The sequence below is a fragment of the Oncorhynchus keta genome, chromosome 28 (assembly GCF_023373465.1).
Source record: "Oncorhynchus keta strain PuntledgeMale-10-30-2019 chromosome 28, Oket_V2, whole genome shotgun sequence".
NCBI classification, from domain to species: Eukaryota; Metazoa; Chordata; class Actinopteri; order Salmoniformes; family Salmonidae; genus Oncorhynchus; species Oncorhynchus keta.
The window spans coordinates 74,033,161-74,053,539 of record NC_068448.1 but is presented as its reverse complement, the minus strand read 5'-3'; the positions used below and the strand labels follow the sequence as shown (position 1 = coordinate 74,053,539).

General features: G+C 41.3%; 2 protein-coding genes across 2 annotated transcripts in view; one reads left to right on the top strand and one right to left on the bottom strand.

The window, feature by feature from the left end:
* The window catches only part of LOC118361787 (sialic acid-binding Ig-like lectin 12), an 89,775-nt gene that overhangs the window by 18,837 nt on the left and 50,559 nt on the right, over positions 1-20,379 (bottom strand). The window lies entirely within an intron of this gene.
* On the top strand, positions 13,092-19,686 carry LOC127906014 (myeloid cell surface antigen CD33-like). Its single transcript, XM_052483917.1, has 7 exons — positions 13,092-13,843; positions 14,074-14,146; positions 16,632-17,018; positions 17,147-17,452; positions 18,185-18,296; positions 18,410-18,467; positions 18,812-19,686. The coding sequence occupies exons 1-7, from the start codon at positions 13,757-13,759 to the stop codon at positions 19,082-19,084; spliced, it is 1,296 nt and encodes a 431-aa protein (XP_052339877.1). The 5' UTR covers positions 13,092-13,756; the 3' UTR covers positions 19,085-19,686.

Sequence of the window (20,379 nt, the reverse complement as noted above, 5' to 3'; positions counted from 1 at the left end):
CGAGGGTTCCTCAGGGGCCGAGCGGGCTGTAGTGGAGCAGGTTGAGAGCTTCAAGTTCCTTGGTGTCCACATCACCAACAATCTATCATTATCTAAACACACCAAGACAGTCATGAAGAGGGCACAACAACACCTATTCCCCCTCAGGAGACAGAAAAGATTTGCATGGGTCCTCCGAACGCAAGGCGCTAAAGGTGGTAGTGTGTATGGCCCGGTACATAACTGGGGCCAAGCTTCCAGCCATCAAGGACCTCTACACCACGTGGTGTCAGAGGAAGGCCCTAAAATGTGTGTATATATATATATTTTTTTAATGATACTTTTTAAAATTCTATTGAATTTTTACCACTTTTTTTCCCCCCAATTTTGTGGTATCCAATTGGTAGTTACAGTCTTGTCTCATCGCTGCAACTCCCTTACGGACACAGGAGATGCAAAGGTTGTGCGTCCTTCGAATCACAACCCAACCAAGCTGCACTGCTTCATGACACAATGCCTGCTTAACCTGGAAGCCATCCACAACAATGTGTCAGAGCAAACACCATAACCTGGCAACCGTGTCAGCGTGCACCTGGCCCGCCCCATGAGTCGTTAGAGCGTGATGGGACAAGGACATCCCTGTGGGTCAAACCCTCCCCTAACCCAGACGACGCTGGGCTGTTGTTTATTATCTATGCCTAGTCACTTTACCCCTACCTCATTGTACATATTACCTCAATTACCTGGACTACCCTGTAACCTGTACCATATTCTCCCCCCTGGAAATCATGTTACAGGAAGGTCAAATAGATAAATATGCTGAACACTATATGAATCACTCTAAATCAAAATCAAAATCAAAATCAAATCAAATTTATTTATATAGCCCTTCGTACATCAGCTGATATCTCAAAGTGCTGTACAGAAACCCAGCCTAAAACCCCAAACAGCAAGCAATGCAGGTGTAGAAGCACGGTGGCTAGGAAAAACTCCCTAGAAAGGCCAAAACCTAGGAAGAAACCTAGAGAGGAACCAGGCTATGTGGGGTGGCCAGTCCTCTTCTGGCTGTGCCGGGTGGAGATTATAACAGAACATGGCCAAGATGTTCAAATGTTCATAAATGACCAGCATGGTCGAATAATAACAAGGCAGAACAGTTGAAACTGGAGCAGCAGCACAGTCAAGTGGACCGGGGACAGCAAGGAGTCATCATGTCAGGTAGTCCTGGGGCACGGTCCTAGGGCTCAGGTCCTCCGAGAGAGAGAAAGAAAGAAAGAGAGAATTAGAGAGAGCATATGTGGGGTGGCCCGTCCTCTTCTGGCTGTGCCGTGTGGAGATTATAACAGAACATGGCCAAGATGTTCAAATGTTCATAAATGACCAGCATGGTCGAATAATAGTAAGGCAGAACAGTTGAAACTGGAGCAGCAGCATGGCCAGGTGGACTGGGGACAGCAAGGAGTCATCATGTCAGGTAGTCCTGGGGCATGGTCCTAGGGCTCAGGTCCTCCGAGAGAGAGAAAGAAAGAAGGAGAGAATTAGAGAACGCACACTTAGATTCACACAGGACACCGAATTAGGACAGGAGAAGTACTCCAGATATAACAAACTGACCCTAGCCCCCCGACACAAACTACTGCAGCATAAATACTGGAGGCTGAGACAGGAGGGGACAGGAGACACTGTGGCCCCATCCGAGGACACCCCCGGACAGGGCCAAACAGGAAGGATATAACCCCACCCACTTTGCCAAAGCACAGCCCCCACACCACTAGAGGGATATCTTCAACCACCAACTTACCATCCTGAGACAAGGCTGAGTATAGCCCACAAAGATCTCCGCCACGGCACAGCCCAAGTGGGGGGGGGGGGCGCCAACCCAGACAGGATGACCACAACAGTGACCCCCTGCAGGGACGGCATGAGAGAGCCCCAGTAAGCCAGTGACTCAGCCCCTGTAATAGGGTTAGAGGCAGAGAATCCCAGTGGAAAGAGGGGAACCCGGCCAGGCAGAGACAGCAAGGGCGGTTCGTTGCTCCAGAGCCTTTCCGTTCACCCTCCCACTCCTGGGCCAGACTACACTCAATCATATGACCCACTGAAGAGATGAGTCTTCAGTAAAGACTTAAAGGTTGAGACCGAGTTTGCTTCTCTGACATGGGTAGGCAGACCGTTCCATAAAAAATGGAGCTCTATAGGAGAAAGCCCTGCCTCCAGCTGTTTGCTTAGAAATTCTAGGGACAATTAGGAGGCCTGCGTCTTGTGACCGTAGCGTACGTGTAGGTATGTACGGCAGGACCAAATCAGAGAGATAGGTAGGAGCAAGCCCATGTAATGCTTTGTAGGTTAGCAGTAAAACCTTGAAATCAGCCCTTGCTTTGACAGGAAGCCAGTGTAGAGAGGCTAGCACTGGAGTAATATGATCACATTTTTTGGTTCTAGTCAGGATTCTAGCAGCCGTATTTAGCACTAACTGAAGGTTATTTAGTGCTTTATCCGGGTAGCCGGAAAGTAGAGCATTGCAGTAGTCTAACCTAGAAGTGACAAAAGCATGGATTAATTTTTCTGCATCATTTTTGGACAGAAAGTTTCTGATTTTTGCAATATTACGTAGATGGAAAAAAGCTGTCCTCGAAATGGTCTTGATATGTTCTTCAAAAGAGAGATCAAGGTCCAGAGTAACGCCGAGGTCCTTCACAGTTTTATTTGAGACGACTGTACAACCATTAAGATTAATTGTCAGATTCAACAGAAGATCTCTTTGTTTCTTGGGACCTAGAACAAGCATCTCTGTTTTGTCCGAGTTTAATAGTAGAAAGTTTGCAGCCATCCACTTCCTTATGTCTGAAACACATGCTTCTAGCGAGGGCAATTTTGGGGCTTCACCATGTTTCATTGAAATGTACAGCTGTGTGTCATCCGCATAGCAGTGAAAGTTAACATTATGTTTTCGAATAACATCCCCAAGAGGTAAAATGTATAGTGAAAACAATAGTGGTCCTAAAACGGAACCTTGAGGAACACCAAAATTTACAGTTGATTTGTCAGAGGACAAACCATTCACAGAGACAAACTGATATCTTTCCGACAGATAAGATCTGAACCAGGCCAGAACATGTCCGTGTAGACCAATTTGGGTTTCCAATCTCTCCAAAAGAATGTGGTGATCGATGGTATCAAAAGCAGCACTAAGGTCTAGGAGCACGAGGACAGATGCAGAGCCTCGGTCCGATGCCATTAAAATGTCATTTACCACCTTCACAAGTGCCGTCTGTGCTATGATGGGGTCTAAAACCAGACTGAAGCATTTCGTATACATTGTTTGTCTTCAGGAAAGCAGTGAGTTTCTGCGCAACAGCCTTCTATAACATTTTTGAGAGGAATGGAAGATTCGATATAGGCTGATAGTTTTTTATATTTTCTGTGTCAAGGTTTGGCTTTTTCAAGAGAGGCTTTATTACTGCCAATTTTAGTGAGTTTGGTACACATCCATTGGATAGAGAGCCATTTATTATGTTCAACATAGGAGGGCCAAGCATAGGAAGCAGCTCTTTCAGTAGTTTAGTTGGAATAGGGTCCAGTATGCAGCTTGAAGGTTTAGAGGCCATGATTATTTTCATCATTGTGTCAAGAGATATAGTACTAAAACACTTGAGCGTCTCTCTTGATCCTAGGTCCTGGCAGAGTTGTGCAGACTCAGGACAACTGAGGTTTGGAGGAATACGCAGGTTTAAAGAGGAGTCCGTAATTTGCTTTCTAATAATCATAATCTTTTCCTCAAAGAAGTTCATGAATTTATCACTGCTAAAGTGAAAGTCATCCTCTCTTGGGGAGTGCTGCTTTTTAGTTAGCTTTGCGACAGTATCAAAAAGGAATTTCGGATTGTTCTTATTTTCCTCAATTAAGTTAGAAAAATAGGATGATCGAGCAGCAGTAAGGGCTCTTCGGTACTGCACGGTACCATCTTTCCAAGCTAGTCGGAAGACTTCCAGTTTGGTGTGGCGCCATTTCCGTTCCAATTTTCTGGAAGCTTGCTTCAGAGCTCGGGTATTTTCTGTGTACCAGGGAGCTAGTTTCTTATGAGAAATGTTTTTAGGGGTGCAACTGTATCTAGGGTATTGCGCAAGATTAAATTGAGATCCTCAGTTAGGTGGTTAACTGATTTTTGTCCTCTGGCGTCCTTGGGTAGGCAGAGGGAGTCTGGAAGGGCATCAAGGAATCTTTGTGTTGTCTGTGAATTTATAGCACAAGCTTTGATGGTCCTTGGTTGGGGTCTGAGCAGATTATTTGTTGCAATTGCAAACGTAATAAAATGGTGGTCCGATAGTCCAGGATTATGAGGAAAAACATTAAGATCCACAACATTTATTCCATGGGACAAAACTAGGTCCAGCGTATGACTGTGACAGTGAGTGGGTCCAGAGACATGTTGGACAAAACCCACTGAGTCGATGATGGCTCCGAAAGCCTTTTGGAGTGGGTCTGTGGACTTTTCCATGTGAATATTAAAGTCACCAAAGATTAGAATATTATCTGCTATGACTACAAGGTCCGATAGGAATGCAGGGAACTCAGTGAGAAACGCTGTATATGGCCCAGGAGGCCTGTAAACAGTAGCTATAAAAAGTGATTGAGTAGGCTGCATAAATTTCATGACTAGAAGCTCAAAAGACGAAAACGTCATTTTTTTTTTTGTAAATTGAAATTTGCTATCGTAAATGTTAGCAACACCTCCGCCTTTGCGGGATGCACGAGGGATATGGTCACTAGTGTAGCCAGGAGGTGAGGCCTCATTGAACTTACTCTAAACTGAATCTGAACTTTATTCTTCTTAAATATCCCCATTACATGTATATTTATCATGTGTGTATTGTTGGGAGTTATTTTGTCTGCATTTGTTTTGAGTGTTGATCAAGAGACACAAATGAGAATGCATTTGAGGTTGTTCATTAATTGCACTGTCGTAAAAACCCACCTGCTGGGTAAAGTACGTCCTCAGCTCCTGAGTCTCCTTCTCCCAGAAGGCCTTGGGCAGGTCCAAGAGGGTTTTGAAGAGAAGGGATATATCCTTTTGTCAAAATAAAATCCTTGCAAATGTAGGAGAACTTGTGCAGCAGGTTGGGAGAATTAACATAGCAGGTTAGGATAATTAGATTAAGGTAAGAAAAAGGGTTAGGGTTAGCTAAAATAATACATAAAATCAATTTAAGAACCTCAATTTGACAAAAGCTGTATCCCATTTAGACATGACCGTCAAAGCGGTACACCTTGCCCTGAAGGTTGATGGCTCCCTCCTGTGGCTCCCAGCCCTCCATGCTCTTATTGGCAGATAGAAGTGATGTAATGAAAGAGGAAGTGGGTGCAGGAGAAATGGAGGAGTGTGTGATAATCCATCAGCTACAATTACAGTTACTCTGTTTCTGACAAACGTCTGTTTTTCATGCTGAAAGATAATGTGAGAACCGGGTATCTTTTACTGAACTCACATTTACTTTATCAAAGTTGGATGGATTTTGGTTTATGATTTAGCTACATAAAAAAATAATCTCACACAAATTCCCATTTAAGCCTGTGAGATAGAGGAGAGGGAGATGGTTATATTGCAGAACGTTTCCGTTGTTGTATCAAGGGCGGACTTGACTACTTGGGGGCCTGTAACAAAATGCTGTAAAGGGGTCACCTTCCCCTAAAAGGGTTATTTACCCACCACACATACATTAACTGCAATGAATATTATTATCCCACAATGAAAAATATCTTGTATATAAGTGTTTCATTTTGGGCAGTAATGAAATGTATATAGGTCATATAATGCTGTTGAGTCAGTGGCTGACACACACTTTGTGTGTAGAGTCAGTCAGTGGGCAGCTGGGGCCCATTTCATTTGAAACTGGTGAAACATGGATCAGGCCAACTCTGCAATGTTTCAAGTAACTGAAACTAATTGTTCTGGAGTAAAAGGTTCAATAGAAAATGACAATGTTCTAAATGCTTAAAATAGCATACAATGTTTTCACAACTGATGTTGACACCCATCACATAGACTATTCAACATCCTGTTATACAAATACACTTATTAGGAAGTATGTCACTGATGATATGTGAGATGTGCCACATGAATTTAAGCGTTTTAGTTTGTCAGAACACACTATGTGTGTGTGACAGTCTCTCCTGTGGACTGTTTACATCAGTGTAAGGCAAGTGTCAACTACTTAAAAAAAAAAAATAAACTACTTCTACTACTTCACTATCTTATCTTTATATTTTAATGTTCAAACTAAATTAAGGAAATTAATTACAAGTAATGACATTCAAAATGTTCAATATGCGGCTGTTAGGTTCTTCATTTCTTCATGAACTATGTGACTATGGACTAAAGCTTCAATATGATACAATATGTGTCATGTGATCTACTCTACCAGGAAGTGAATGTTTGACCTGTTTCAGGTGATCAGTGGTGTGTGAATTCTCACATGGCTTGTACTGAGAACATGTTTTTTCTCATGGGTCTCTTTATATCAGGTGAGTCTTACACACAACAACAACTAGTTATGAATCAGAGATAAAGGAATAACCACAAGTCATGATATTTTATGGGATGTGTGATATACTGGCTTTTTAATTGTGTAGAAAAGTGTAAAGTTAATTCCTGATTAGTGCATTTTAATAGTCTGGATTCAAACTGTGTCGTGAAACGTTTTTCCCCCTTTCAAATGTTTCTACTTTTCCTTGTTTTTGAAAGTAAATGTTTGATTTTATATCAGATATTCAATCTAAATCTAATATTAGATAAATGGAACCTGAATGAACAAATAACACAACAATTACATACTCATTTCATTTATTTCATTAACAAAGTTATGCAACACCCAATGTCCCTGTGTGAAAAGTAATTGTCCCCTAACACTCAATAACTCGTTGTGCCTCCTTTAGCTGCAATGACTCCATACACTTCCCATACACAACCATACACTTCCCATACACTTCCCATACACAACCATACACTTTCTATACACTTCCCATACACTTCCCATACACTTCCCATACACAACCATACACTTTCTATACACTTCCCATACACAACCATACACTTCCCATACACTTCCCATACACAACCATACACTTTCTATACACTTCCCATACACAACCATACACTTCCCATACACTTCCCATACACAACCATACACTTTCTATACACTTCCCATACACTTCCCATACACTTCCCATACACAACCATACACTTTCTATACACTTCCCATACACTTCCCATACACAACCATACACTTCCCATACACAACCATACACTTCCCATACACTTCCTGTAGTTGTTGATCAGTCTTTCACATCGCTGTGGAGGAATTTTGGACCACTCTCCCATACAGAACTGCTTTTGAACTCAGCAACATTTGTGGGTTTTCAAGCATGAACTGTCACAATGTCTCACTTGGGATTAGGTCTGGACTTTGACTAGGCCATTACAAAACTTTACATTTGTTGCTTTTTATACATTTTCTTGTAGATTGTGTGTTTTGGAATAGTGGAATAGTATTTTTAAAAACTCTAAAGTAGAGAAAATCAGAAACGGGGAAATACTGTTTCATGTTACTGACTTTAATATCTTCACATGTTTATTTATTTATTTATTTGTTATGTTCAGGTGATATAAAAGCATTATCTGGAGCACACCCAGAGAAAATGACTTAGTGTAGAGGTGCTGACTAACGGTGAATACACTGTAAGCTATAAAAACAAAGAGGGTTGCACAATCTATATATATATATATAAACTCCCAGTAATTTATTGGGTAAAACACCAACGTTTCGGCATCACTGTTCCTTCTTCAGGGTAAAGTCATGAATGTTTGAACCAGGTTATGTAGACAAACAGTGGAATTAGTGCAACAATGACAATCATGAGGGTTGTGTCACAATTGAGGTTAATTAGAGTGAATTGAGCAAAACTGTTAAAATGATAGTTTACAGCATATTGACTATATTAGCCTATTGTTATCATTAACATTAGTATAAGATTAGCATCAACATACATTATTGTTTAATATAATTTCACATATATTTAAAATGTTGTTACATGTAATCTTTTGGTTCATCCATAATGCATAATAAGCATCATCAACAGGGGTAACATATTGGTTGCACGATGATAAACTGTAGAAAGAATAGATCCATTTATCAGACTTGTTCATAAAAATAATTGTTCATAAAAAGGGCCAGAGATCAAAGTCAGTATTCAGACCACTAGGGGTCAATGTTTTTAAATAGGAAATCCAGTAGGCCTCCCTCTGTAGTAGTAGGATCTCCATGTTACATGTGGTGAGATAGATTACTCCCTTTATCTTGCAAGAGATGATCCCCCTCAAGCTGTAAAACAACAGAATGCTGAATAAGTCAAGGGGTCCTTTCTGAAGACACTGAGGATACCAAACATTAGGAACACCTTCCTAACTTACATTTGTTGTCTTGCCCAAACACCCCTCTAAATGGCACCCACACACAATACACTTCTCAATTGTCTCAAGGCTTAAAATCCTTCTTTAACCTGTCTCCTCTTTAACCTGTCACCTCCCCTTCATCTACACTGATTGAAGTGGATTTAACAAGTGACTTCAATAAGGGATCATAGCTTTGACTTGGATTCACCTGGTCAGTCTATGTCATGGAAAGAGCAGTAAGATACAGCTGAACACTGATTCTGATCTATCAGCTAATACCTACTCATGTATCCATTGATAGTGAGTGAAAGCCTGATCTGCATGCAGACACGTCATTTAATTGTAATTTCATACATTTTATCCACATACAGGCAAAGCAGTTTCCACAAAACTGCAATGAGCTTGTTAGTCCCTTTTTTGTCAGTCCCCCCATATCCCCATTCCCACCATATAGCAGCATCAGCGTAGTATAATGTCCAATAGTCAATACTTTCTCTCTTCTCTCTCTGAATCATCTGGTCCCTCTACCTCTCAATTCCTGATCCTGTCCTCCAGAGCCTTCAGCTCTCCCTCCACCTGTTGGGGGAGGTGGCTCCCACATGCTGGGTAAAGTACACCCTCAGCTCCTGGGTATCCTTCTCCCAGGAGACCGTGGGAAGGTCGAAGAGTGATTTGTCCAAATTTAATTTTTTCGCAAGTTTAGGAGAATTAGGCTGCAGGTTAGGAGAATTAACGTAGCAGGTTATGATAATTAGATCAAGGAACGGAAAAGTGTTAGGATTAGCTCAAATGCTAAAAGAATTTGACGTCAATTTGACAAAGCTTTATCCCATCTAGACTTGACCGTCATAGAGGGAGTGTAAGGGGTGTGTAACTGGTGGCAGTCAGAGAGCAGAACTAGGTAATAGCCGGAGCTGTTTAACTCCAAAACCAACGGCATCAAGAAATAACCAACATGGGTACAAAACCCGACGCGCACCAGTCAACATTCGCACAATCACTTACAACAAACAATACCACACAAAGACATGGGGGGAACAAAGGGTTAAATACACAACACATAATGAGGGAATGAAAACCAGGTGTGTGGGAAAACAGGACAAAACAAATGGAAAATGAATAACGGATCGGCGATGCCTAGAAGACCGCTGACGTCGATCGCCGAACACCGCCCGAACAAGGAGAGGAACCGACTTCGGAAGAAGTCGTGACAGGAAGCCCATGCCCAACTTACCTCCCAGTACCTGTAGATCGCGGTCTCCCTCCTGTGGCACTCGGGACATTCTTTTCACGCCACTGCAATAAGAAGTAATTTTGGTAGCAGGTTAGGAGCAGGGCTGGACTACAAAACGGCTCCTGATAGCATATGATAGCAAAATATGTTGAATAGCAGGAAAATTAGCTTGAAATCAACTATATTTTCTGTCAGCTTCATGAAAACATGTCGAAATGCATCATAAATATGTTTCTCCGCACCACCATGGCAAAATGGGTTGAAATTCTCTCCACACCATGGCAAAATGGGTTGAAATGCTCTCCACACCATGGCAAAATGGGTTGAAATGCCCTCCCCACCATGGCAAAATGGGTTGAAATGCCCTCCCCACCAAGGCAAAATGGGTTGAAATGCTCTCCACACCATGGCAAAATGGGTTGAAATGCCCTCCCCACCAAGGCAAAATGGGTTGAAATGCCCTCCCCACCATGGCAAAATGGGTTGAAATGCCCTCCCACCAAGGCAAAATGGGTTGAAATGCTCTCCACACCATGGCAAAATGGGTTGAAATTCTCTCCCCACCATGGCAAAATGGGTTGAAATGCTCTCCACACCATGGCAAAATGGGTTGAAATTCTCTCCACACCATGGTAAAATGGGTTGAAATGCCCTCCCCACCATGGCAAAATGGGTTGAAATGATCTCCCCACCATGGCAAAATGGGTTGAAATGCCCTCCCCACCATGGCAAAATGGGTTGAAATGCCCTCCCCACCATGGCAAAATGGGTTGAAATGCTCTCCCCACCATGGCAAAATGGGTTGAAATGCCCTCCCCACCATGGCAAAATGGGTTGAAATGCTCTCCACACCATGGCAAAATGGGTTGAAATTCTCTCCACACCATGGCAAAATGGGTTGAAATGCTCTCCACACCATGGCAAAATGGGTTGAAATGCCCTCCCCACCATGGCAAAATGGGTTGAAATGCCCTCCCCACCATGGCAAAATGGGTTGAAATGCCCTCCCCACCATGGCAAAATGGGTTGAAATGCTCTCCACACCATGGCAAAATGGGTTGAAATTCTCTCCACACCATGGCAAAATGGGTTGAAATGCTCTCCACACCATGGCAAAATGTGTTGAAATGCCCTCCACACCATGGCAAAATGGGTTGAAATGCCCTCCCCACCATGGCAAAATGGGTTGAAATGCAGTAAGTAAGAGGGGGGTGTGGGGTCGTCCGACCCTGGTTAGGAGAGCATTTCTAACCGTTACCCATAGCCGTAATTCTCCTAACCTGCTGCATAAATTCTTCGAGCCTGATACGAAAAAGTCAAATCTGTATAGAAGTGTTGTGAAAATGTGTCATCCAGCCCACCAGGGTTTTCTTGGCAAATAGACTTTAAAGAGGAAGTCAAGCAAGAAAAAGAGGAAGTTGGTGTAGGACAAGTTGAGTGGTGTGTGTGAGAATCAGTCAGATACAATTACACTTACTCTGTTATATACCAAGTCTGTTTTTCATGTTGAAAACATTGTTACAACCCTATAATTTGGCATGGGTCCCAAGATCCTCAAAAGGTTCTACAGCTGCACCATCGAGAGCATCTTGACTAGTTGCATCACCGACTGGTAAGGCAACTGCTCGGCATCTGACCCTAAGGCGCTACAGAGGGTAGTACGTACGGCCCAGTACATCACTGGGGTCAAGCTTCCTGCCATCCAGGACCTATATACTAGGCGGTGTCAGAGGAAATCCCCAAAAATTGTCAGAGACTCCAGTCACCCAAGTCATAGACTGTTCTCTCTGCTTCCGCACAGTAAGCTGTATCGCAGCGCCAAGTATAGGACCAAAATGCTCGTTAACAGCTTCTACCCCCAAGCCATAAGACTGCTGAACAATTAATCAAATGGCCAACGGACTATTTACATTTACCCCCCACCTTCATTTGTTTTGTACACTGCTGCTTCTCGCTGTTTATTATCTATGCATGGTCACTTCACCCCTACCTCCATGTACAAATTACCTCGACTAACCTGTACCCCCACATTGACTCTGTACCGGTACTCCATGAATATAGCTGTGTTATTGCACATTTTTTGTGTTTCTTTTAAGAATGTTTTACCTTAGTTAATTTAGTAAACATTTTCTTAACTGTTTCTTGAGTTGCACTGTTGGTTAAGGGCTTGTAAGTCATTTCACGGTAAGGTCTACACTTGTTCTATTCAACGATTATGATTTAACTCATTTAGAAAAAACAGGCACCAACAACTGCACCTCATTCAAAGGCACTTCCATTTTTTGTCTTGCCCAAACACCCTCTAAATGGCACACATACACAACACATTTCTCAATTGTCTCAAGGCTTAAAAATCCTTCTTTAACCTGTCTCCTCCCCTTCATCTACACTGACGTGGATTTAACAAGTGACTTCAATAAGGGATCATAGCTTTCACTTGGATTCACCTGGTCAGTCTATGTCATGGAAAGAGCAGTAAGATTGGTTCTGTTATATCACCTAATACCTACTCATATATCCATTGATAGTGAGTGGTAGCCTGATCTGCATGCAGCCACATCGTTTCATTGTATTTTCAAACATTTTATCCACATATAGGCAAAGCAGTTTCCACATAACTGCAATGAGCTTGTTAGTCCCTTTTTTGTCAGTCCCCCCATATCCCCATTCCCACCATATAGCAGCATCAGCGTAGTATAATGTCCAATAGTCAATACTTTCTCTCTCTGAGTCATCTGGTCCCTTCACCTCTCAATTCCTGACCCTGTCCTCCAGAGCCTTCAGCTCTCCCTCCACCTGTTGGGGGAGGTCGGCTCCCACCTGCTGGGTAAAGTACGCCCTCAGTTCCTGGGTCTCCTTCTCCCAGAAGGCCTTCGGGAAGGTTGAGGGTTTTGTCTAGAAGGGATACAGCTTTTGTCAAAATTTAGTTTTCTAGCAAGTTTGGGAGAATTTTTGCAACAGGTTAGGAGAATTAACATAGCAGGTTATGAAAATTAAATTAAAGTACGAAAAAGGGTTAGGATTAGCTAAAATTCTGTAATAATGATACTTTTCACATCATTTTGACAAAAGCTTAATCCCATGTAGACGTGACCACCGAAGAGGGCACCCATGTCCTCCTTCCCGTCCAGGACCTGCAGGTGGCTGGCTCCCTCCTGTGTCACCCGCGACATTCTCTTCACGACACTTCAATAAGAAGCGACTCTGGAAGCAGGTCAGCAGCAGGGATTACTGAACGGCCCCAGATAGCATATGATGGCAAAATGTGTAGAACTGATTGTAGCGTTAAAATTGCAACCTTTTATATCAGCCTCATGGAAAAATGTGAACACAAGCATGAGGTGCTATAAAACAGCAAACATATAAATAATAATTCTCTCTGCACCACTGCAGAATGTGTTGAAATGAAGGAAAGTAAGCTCAGGGTCCCAAATGCCCTCATCCAACCCTGGATAGGAGAGCATTTTCCCTAAACCTGACTATTTTACCTGACCTTAACCTCAGGCTCTTAACATGCTAAGATAATTCTCCTATACTGCTACATGAATTCTCATAAACATGCTACGAAAAAGTCAATTGTGTTTCAAAGTGGAGTGAAAATAGTGTCTCTGTGGCATCCAGCCCACCAGGCTCCTCTTTGGAAATAGACTTCAAAGAGGAAGTTGGTGTCGGAGAGGTTGAGAGGTGTGTGAGAATCACTCAGATACAATTACAGTTACTCTGTTTCATACCAAGTCTGTTTTTCATGTTGAAACATAATGTGACAACCATATGTTTTGTATCAAACTCGAATTTAACAAATTTAACTCTTGAAGAAATAAATAGTGGATTTCTGTTCATGATTTAACTATATGTTTAAATCCCACACACATTCCCATTCAGGCCTGGGAGATAGAGGAGAGGGAGATGGTTATAATGCCTAAAGTTTCATTTGTTCTATTTATCAATGTGTCGGGGGCGGACTTAGTGATTTGGGGGCCAGTTTCAATATACTGCTGACCTGTCGTACCCCGAGAAAGGGACATTAAATACTGAAGAATTGTTTGAAAATAATTTCTCATCTATTAGGAAGTACGTCACAGTTGAGATGTGAGATGTGCCACATGAATTTCATTACTTTAGTTTGTCAGACCTCACTATGTGTGTGTTTCTGCTGTAGACAGTTTACGTTACCGTCTAAGGCAAGTATCGACTTCTTCACTATATTTTCTGTTAATTTTAATGTTCAAAATAAATTAAAGGAGATTAATTATGAGTAATGAGATTCAATATGTTCTAATGTACTGCTGTTTGTTCATGTATTAGCTTTACAACTGAAAGACATAGTGTATTTGATATGGAGATGGTTCAATGCAATGTGTTGTGTGAGTTCAGTTACTCCACCAGTAAGTGTATGTTTGTACTGTTTCAGGTGATCAGTAGTGTGAGTTCTCACATGGCTTGTCCTGAGAACATGTTTTTTCTCATTGGCCTCTTTATATCAGGTGAGTCTTCCACACAACAACAGCTAGTTCTGAATCAGAGATAAAGGAATAACCGCAAGTCATGATATTTTATGGGATGTGTGATATACTGGCTTTTTAACTGTGTAGAAAAGTGTACAGTTAATTCCTGATTAGTGCATTTTAATAGTCTGGATTCAAACTGTCCTGTGAAAATGTATTTAGCATATTTTTGATACTGAATGTTATCAGATATTCAATCAAAAGCTGATATTAGATGAATGGAACCTGAGTGAACTAACAACACAACAATGACGTACTTATTTAATTTATTTATAAAAAAAAGTTATGCAACACCCAATGTCCACGTGTGAAAAAGTAATTGCCCCTTTTACTCAATAACTGGTTGTTTATCCTTCAGCTGAAATGACTCCAACCAAATGCTTCCTGTAGTTGTTGATCAGTCTCTCATGTTGCTGTGAAGGGATTTTGTCCCACTCTCCTGTGCAGAACTGCTTTAACTCAGTGACATTTGTGGGTTTTCAAGCTCGTTTCAAGTCCTGCCACAATATCTCAATTGCGATTAGGTCTGGACTTTTAGTAGAACATTCCAAAACTTTACATTTGTTGCTTTTATTCAATTCTCATGTAGACTTGATTGTGTGTTTTGAAATGGTGGCACAACCAGTCATTGAGTGTTTGGGACAAATTACTTGGTCACACAGAGGAATTGGGTGATGCATAACTTTGTTAATTAAATAAATTCATAACTATTAAAAAATGTGTTATTTGGAAACTCAAGTTCCCTTTATCTAATATTAGGTTTTGGTTGAAGATCTGATAACATTCAGTGTTAAACAAAGAGCAAAAATAGAGAAACAGAAAGGGGGTAAATTCTGTTTAGTTTCACTGTATGTTCATGTGAAACCGACGTCAGTATGCGGTTAACAGTATATCTTCCACCACTGTCCCTTTCACCATACCGGGCTAAAACCAGATTAGCATCAACATACATTATTGTTTAATTTAATTTCACATCTATTTGATTGTTTCTAATTTCATTAAACATTATAAAATTGTAATCTCTTGGTTCCATAATGCATAATTAGCATCATCAACAGGGGGAACATATTGGTTATACAATGATAAGCTGTAGAAAGAATATAATCATTTATAAGACTTCTTAATAAAAATAATTGTTCATAAGAAGGGCCTGAGATAAAACTCAATATTCTGACCACTAGGGGTCAATGTTTTAAATAGGAAATCCAGTAGGCCTCCCTCTGCAGTAGTAGGATCTCCATGTTACCTCCTCTCCTTGGTAGAGCAACATGCTCAATACCTGTGTATTTGAGCGAGGAGATGGGATGGTTATCTTCAACAAAGTGAGCTGTTACTAGATAATCAGTGTTCTTACTTTGTTTTAAATGTTGTTTTAAATTGTTTTTGTTTGTTTGTAATGAGTTGCCTTCCCCACATGAACATGTGATGAGACAGATTACTCCCTTTATCTTGCAAGAGATGATCCCCCTAACAGGGATGTTTCCACCTGTATGTGTGTGTCTGAAGAAGGATGTTTTTGTAGTGCTATTGCACTGTGAGCATGAGACACATTTGTAAATCCCATTTGGATTGTGTGTCAAGAGTGTCTGAGTGGTCTCAGGGGGCAGGTCAGATCTCACTAAACTATCCACAATATTGCGACCATGCCTATAGATCACCAGTGGGGGTTCCTTGAAGAGGTGTGTAATTCTTTTGTCTGATTGTAGAATATGCCAGTGCTTTTTGGGGATTGCTTTCATTTTCTCTGAAGACGTGGTGTACTTAGTGCAAAATACTGTTGCTTTGTATTTCTTCTTTGTGTACAAGTCTGTATGTAATGCATCATTCTCTTCGATGATCCATAAGTCCAGGTAGTTTATTTTTCTCTCAACAGTCTGCATGGTGAATTTGAGATATTCAGGGCTCTCGTTTAGCAGAGTTTGGAATTAATTTAGTTCCTGCAGACTTCCTTTCAAGTGCACAAAGACATCTTCTTTGTATCTCTTCCATGAGAAGATTTTAGAGAGTAGGGGGTGTGTCTCTATGTTTTGTAAATGAGTGCCTCCTCAAATTGTACCACATACAGGTTCACATTGTTGGGGGAAAAGGGGGAGGCCATGGTTACATCCCGGATTTGAATTAGTCATTGCATAATACCAGTTCAGTGAGATGCAAGATGCGATCACGGGATGGAACAAGGGTAGGGTCTCTCTGCTGAAGGAAGTGTTGCAGGTCACAAAATATAATTTAAAAGTCTGCATTAAGGTGTCTCTAATAGAATATACTTGTCTAAAACAAATATAGACATTAATAAATGCATTTCTATAGCTTCTAACATCTGTTTTACAATGATGGCGGAGTAACAAGATGGCTGTGCAGTTGCCTCCAAACAGAGGCCCCTGTCAGTCATCTAGGGTTAATACATATCATTGGACTGAACTGAAAATATATCAGAACCTCCCTCATGTTGTCTTTTATGTTGCAGGTGTTTTGGCCTGCTTTGGTCGACGACATTTGATCGCCACAATGCCAGATAGACTGGATGTACTGACGGGCTCCTGTGTGCAAATCCCATGTTCATTTGATGTTCCTGACACAGATAAGGATAAATTTAACAGCACAATACTAACCTCTGGAGTGTGGATGAAAGATAACCCACAGTTTGGTAATCATCCGGACAATGTGATATTTAACAGTAGTGAGATGGTCAACAGATATCAAGGGAAGATAACTGGAAACATGTCCCAGAAGAACTGCACCACAGTCTTCTTCAATGTAACCACCAATTACACTGATAAATACTTCTTCAGGATTGAGAGTCAATCATTCCGTGCAACAGACATTAGAAAGTCTGTTAATATCGTTGTCAGGGGTAAGAGACAATTCAACTTTTAACCAACTATTTTTTCCAGTTTAGATTCCTTTCATCGAAGATAAGAGTAGAACAAGTGGACAGTTTAACTGTTAGTGTAAAATATATTTATCTACAATGTATTACAGATTTTCCTTCCAGTCCCATCCTTTCTGTCTCAGGTGAAGTGAAGGAAGGGACCCCTGTCAGTTTGAACTGCTCTGCTGTTGCTCCCTGTCCTGAACACCCCCCTGAGCTGACATGGACTCTCCCAACACAGTTCACAACTGAGAACCAACTGCAGGAGAATCCAGACCAAACCATATCAGTTCTCTCCACGGTGACCTTCACTCCGTCATACCTTCATCATGGGAAGAACATCACATGTACTGCAGTCTACCCAGTAGGGACAAGCAACAAGACAGCTGAACATAACATGATGCTTAACGTTTCATGTAAGATTTAGTCACAAGTTCCTGAATATATTATATTATATTATAAATAATATATTCAAAAGTATGTGGACACCCCTTCAAATGCGTGGATTCAGCTATTAAAGCGTCACATGTTGCTGACAGGTGTTTAAAATCGAGCACACAGCTATGCAATCTCCGTAGACAAACATTGGCAGTAGGATGGCAACATTCACTACCGAGTTCCAAACTGCCTTTGGAAGCAACGGCAGCACAAGGACTGTTTGTTGAGGGCTTCATGAAATGGGTTTCCATGGTCGAACAGCTGCACACAAGCCTAAGATCACCATGTGCAGTGCCAAGAATCAGCTGCAGTGGTGTAAAGCTCACTGCCATTGGACTCTGGAGAAGTGGAAATCCATTCTCTGGCGTGTTGAATATACGATTCACCATCTGGCAGTCCGGCGGACGAATCTGGATTTTGACGGATTCCAGGTGAACACTACCTGCCCCAAAGCATAGTTCCAACTGTAAAGTTTGGTGGATAAGGAATAATGGTCTGGGGCTGTTTTTCATGGTTTGGGCTGGGCCCCTTAGTTCCAGTGAAGGGAAGTATTAACGCTACAGCATACAATGACATTCTATATTCCATATGAATGCCCATGATTTTGGAATGAGATGTTTGACGAGCAGGTGTCCACATACTTTTGGTCATGTAGTGTACTTGAGAGATCTTTTTGTGAGAATTTACCATAATATGTGCTGTATTTTCAGGGCAAGAAGAGTCAAAAACCTCAGGGGTTGGTTTCTGGTTTCTGGTTTCTGGGGTTGCAGCAGGAACTCTGGGGGCCTTTTTGCTTATCAGCCTGATCAGTCTTTTTGTATGGTAAGAACTATTCCTGGCATCAACGCAAAACAATTTTATTTCTGCTTTGTTTGTGCTTTTGCATATGGAAACCCTCTCAGTGCATTCAGAATACCTTCCTAAATGTCTTCCAGGAGGAGAAACTCGAGGCTCCACAATGGACTTGAAAGGACAGACAATCCACAGGGACAGGTGGGAATAAGGCTCAACTTTAAAAACCATCTACAAAGTGTATCTAAGGAAGTAATGAATTAATGCTGAAACTATTTAAAGCCATGAGGTTAACATCATTTCAGAGCAAGTTTAGGGGGAGATGACCACATTGAAAGCAATGCCACATCCTGTAATGACATGGAATGATAACAGAATGGCTGTTGAACTTTGACAGTGTTTACCGTCTTTACACCTGTCAGTTGAATTGACATTTTCATTGTCATCCACTCAGTATGTGTTGTATAACCTGCTGACCTAAGAGTTTCACACATTACTGAGCTTAGAGCTTTACACCTGTTCCTCTCTCTGTGTTCTCTCCACAGAACTCCCCGGTTGGAACAGTGTGTACTAACCAGGCCACAGCCGGAGAGGAACCAGAGGAACCTGCAGAAGACCAGCCTGAAGAGATCCAATACGGTGACATAGACTTCTCCAAACTACAGACCAAAGAGACCCCAGCTACAGCCCAGGACAGGGTCCAGGGACAGGAGAGTGAGTACGCTGAAGTCAATGTGACTGGGAAAGGGGCTCAGGAACCACCTCTTAACAACCTAGATGGGCTTTATGCACAAGTGAATAAAACAGGTGGATGTTAAGTATTTTGCAATTGGGTATTAAGTGTTTTTCTGTGCAGTATTGTCATTGTGTATCTGTTTCTATTGGTACTTTTGTTACATTTATAATTGTGTGCTCTTTGATTATCTGCATATTTGTAGAATTTGCTGTGATGAAAACTGTTTAACTGTTACTATAGTGTTGATATGATGATGCAGGCTACTGTTTAATTTTGGACCATTTATTTTGAGTGTTGAGTTCACAGAGCATCTGTTTAATGGGTTCCAGTATAGAGGAACTGCTGAGTTCAACTAGCTCACTGAAGGCTGTTTAAGACCATATAAAGTCAATGATGACTGAGGAGAGAAGAGACAGTTAGTTGGAGAGACAGTGGTCTGATACAAGACAGGAAGTTGGTGCAGTAAGTCTACATGACGGCAGAATGGTGTTAACATTTACTAGTCACTGTTTATCTTCATATTTTGTGCAGTTCCCAGAATAACAATATCATCTACTTTCAATTTATATCTATTTAGAAGTTATCGCGTCAGCTTTTATGTTGAGTGTTAAATTGAAGAAACAAATGAGACTGAATTTATTAAGGTTGTTTATTAATTGCCCTGCAATAAACCTTTACATTCAATTTCCATGAAATCTTTTGGTCTTATTGGTCCAACATTTAACATCTCATTAAAATGGATTAATTTGAGATTTTGTGTCACTGTTCTACACACAATGTGGAATTATGTTTTTAGACATAAAAATGAAAAGCTGAAAGTCAATATGTGTTCAACACCTTTTCTATGACAAGCCTAAATAAGTTCAGGAGTAAAGATTTACTTAACTTGTCATATGAGTTGCATGGATTCACTTAGTGTGCAATACTAGTGTTTAACATAATTTTTAAATGACTACCTCGTCTCTGTACCCCACACATACAATTATCTGTAAGATCCCTCAGTCAAGTAGCAACTTTCAAACAGATATAAACAGCTTTTCCATTGCCTCACAAAGAAGAGCACCTGTTGGTAGATGGGTAAAAAGAAAATAAATCTGACATTGAAAACCCCTTTGAGCATAATGAGTTTATTAATTACACTTTGGATGGTTTATCAATACACCCAATCGCTACAAAGATACAGGCGTCCTTCCTAACTCAGTCGCCGGAGAGGAAAAACACTGCACAGGGATTTCACCCACAGGAGGTTGGTGGCACCTTAATTGGGGAGAACGTACTCGTGGTAATGGCTGGAGCAGAACAGGTGGAATGGTACCAAATACATCCAACATGTTTTCCATGTGTTTGATTCCATTCCATTTGCTCCGTTCCAGACAT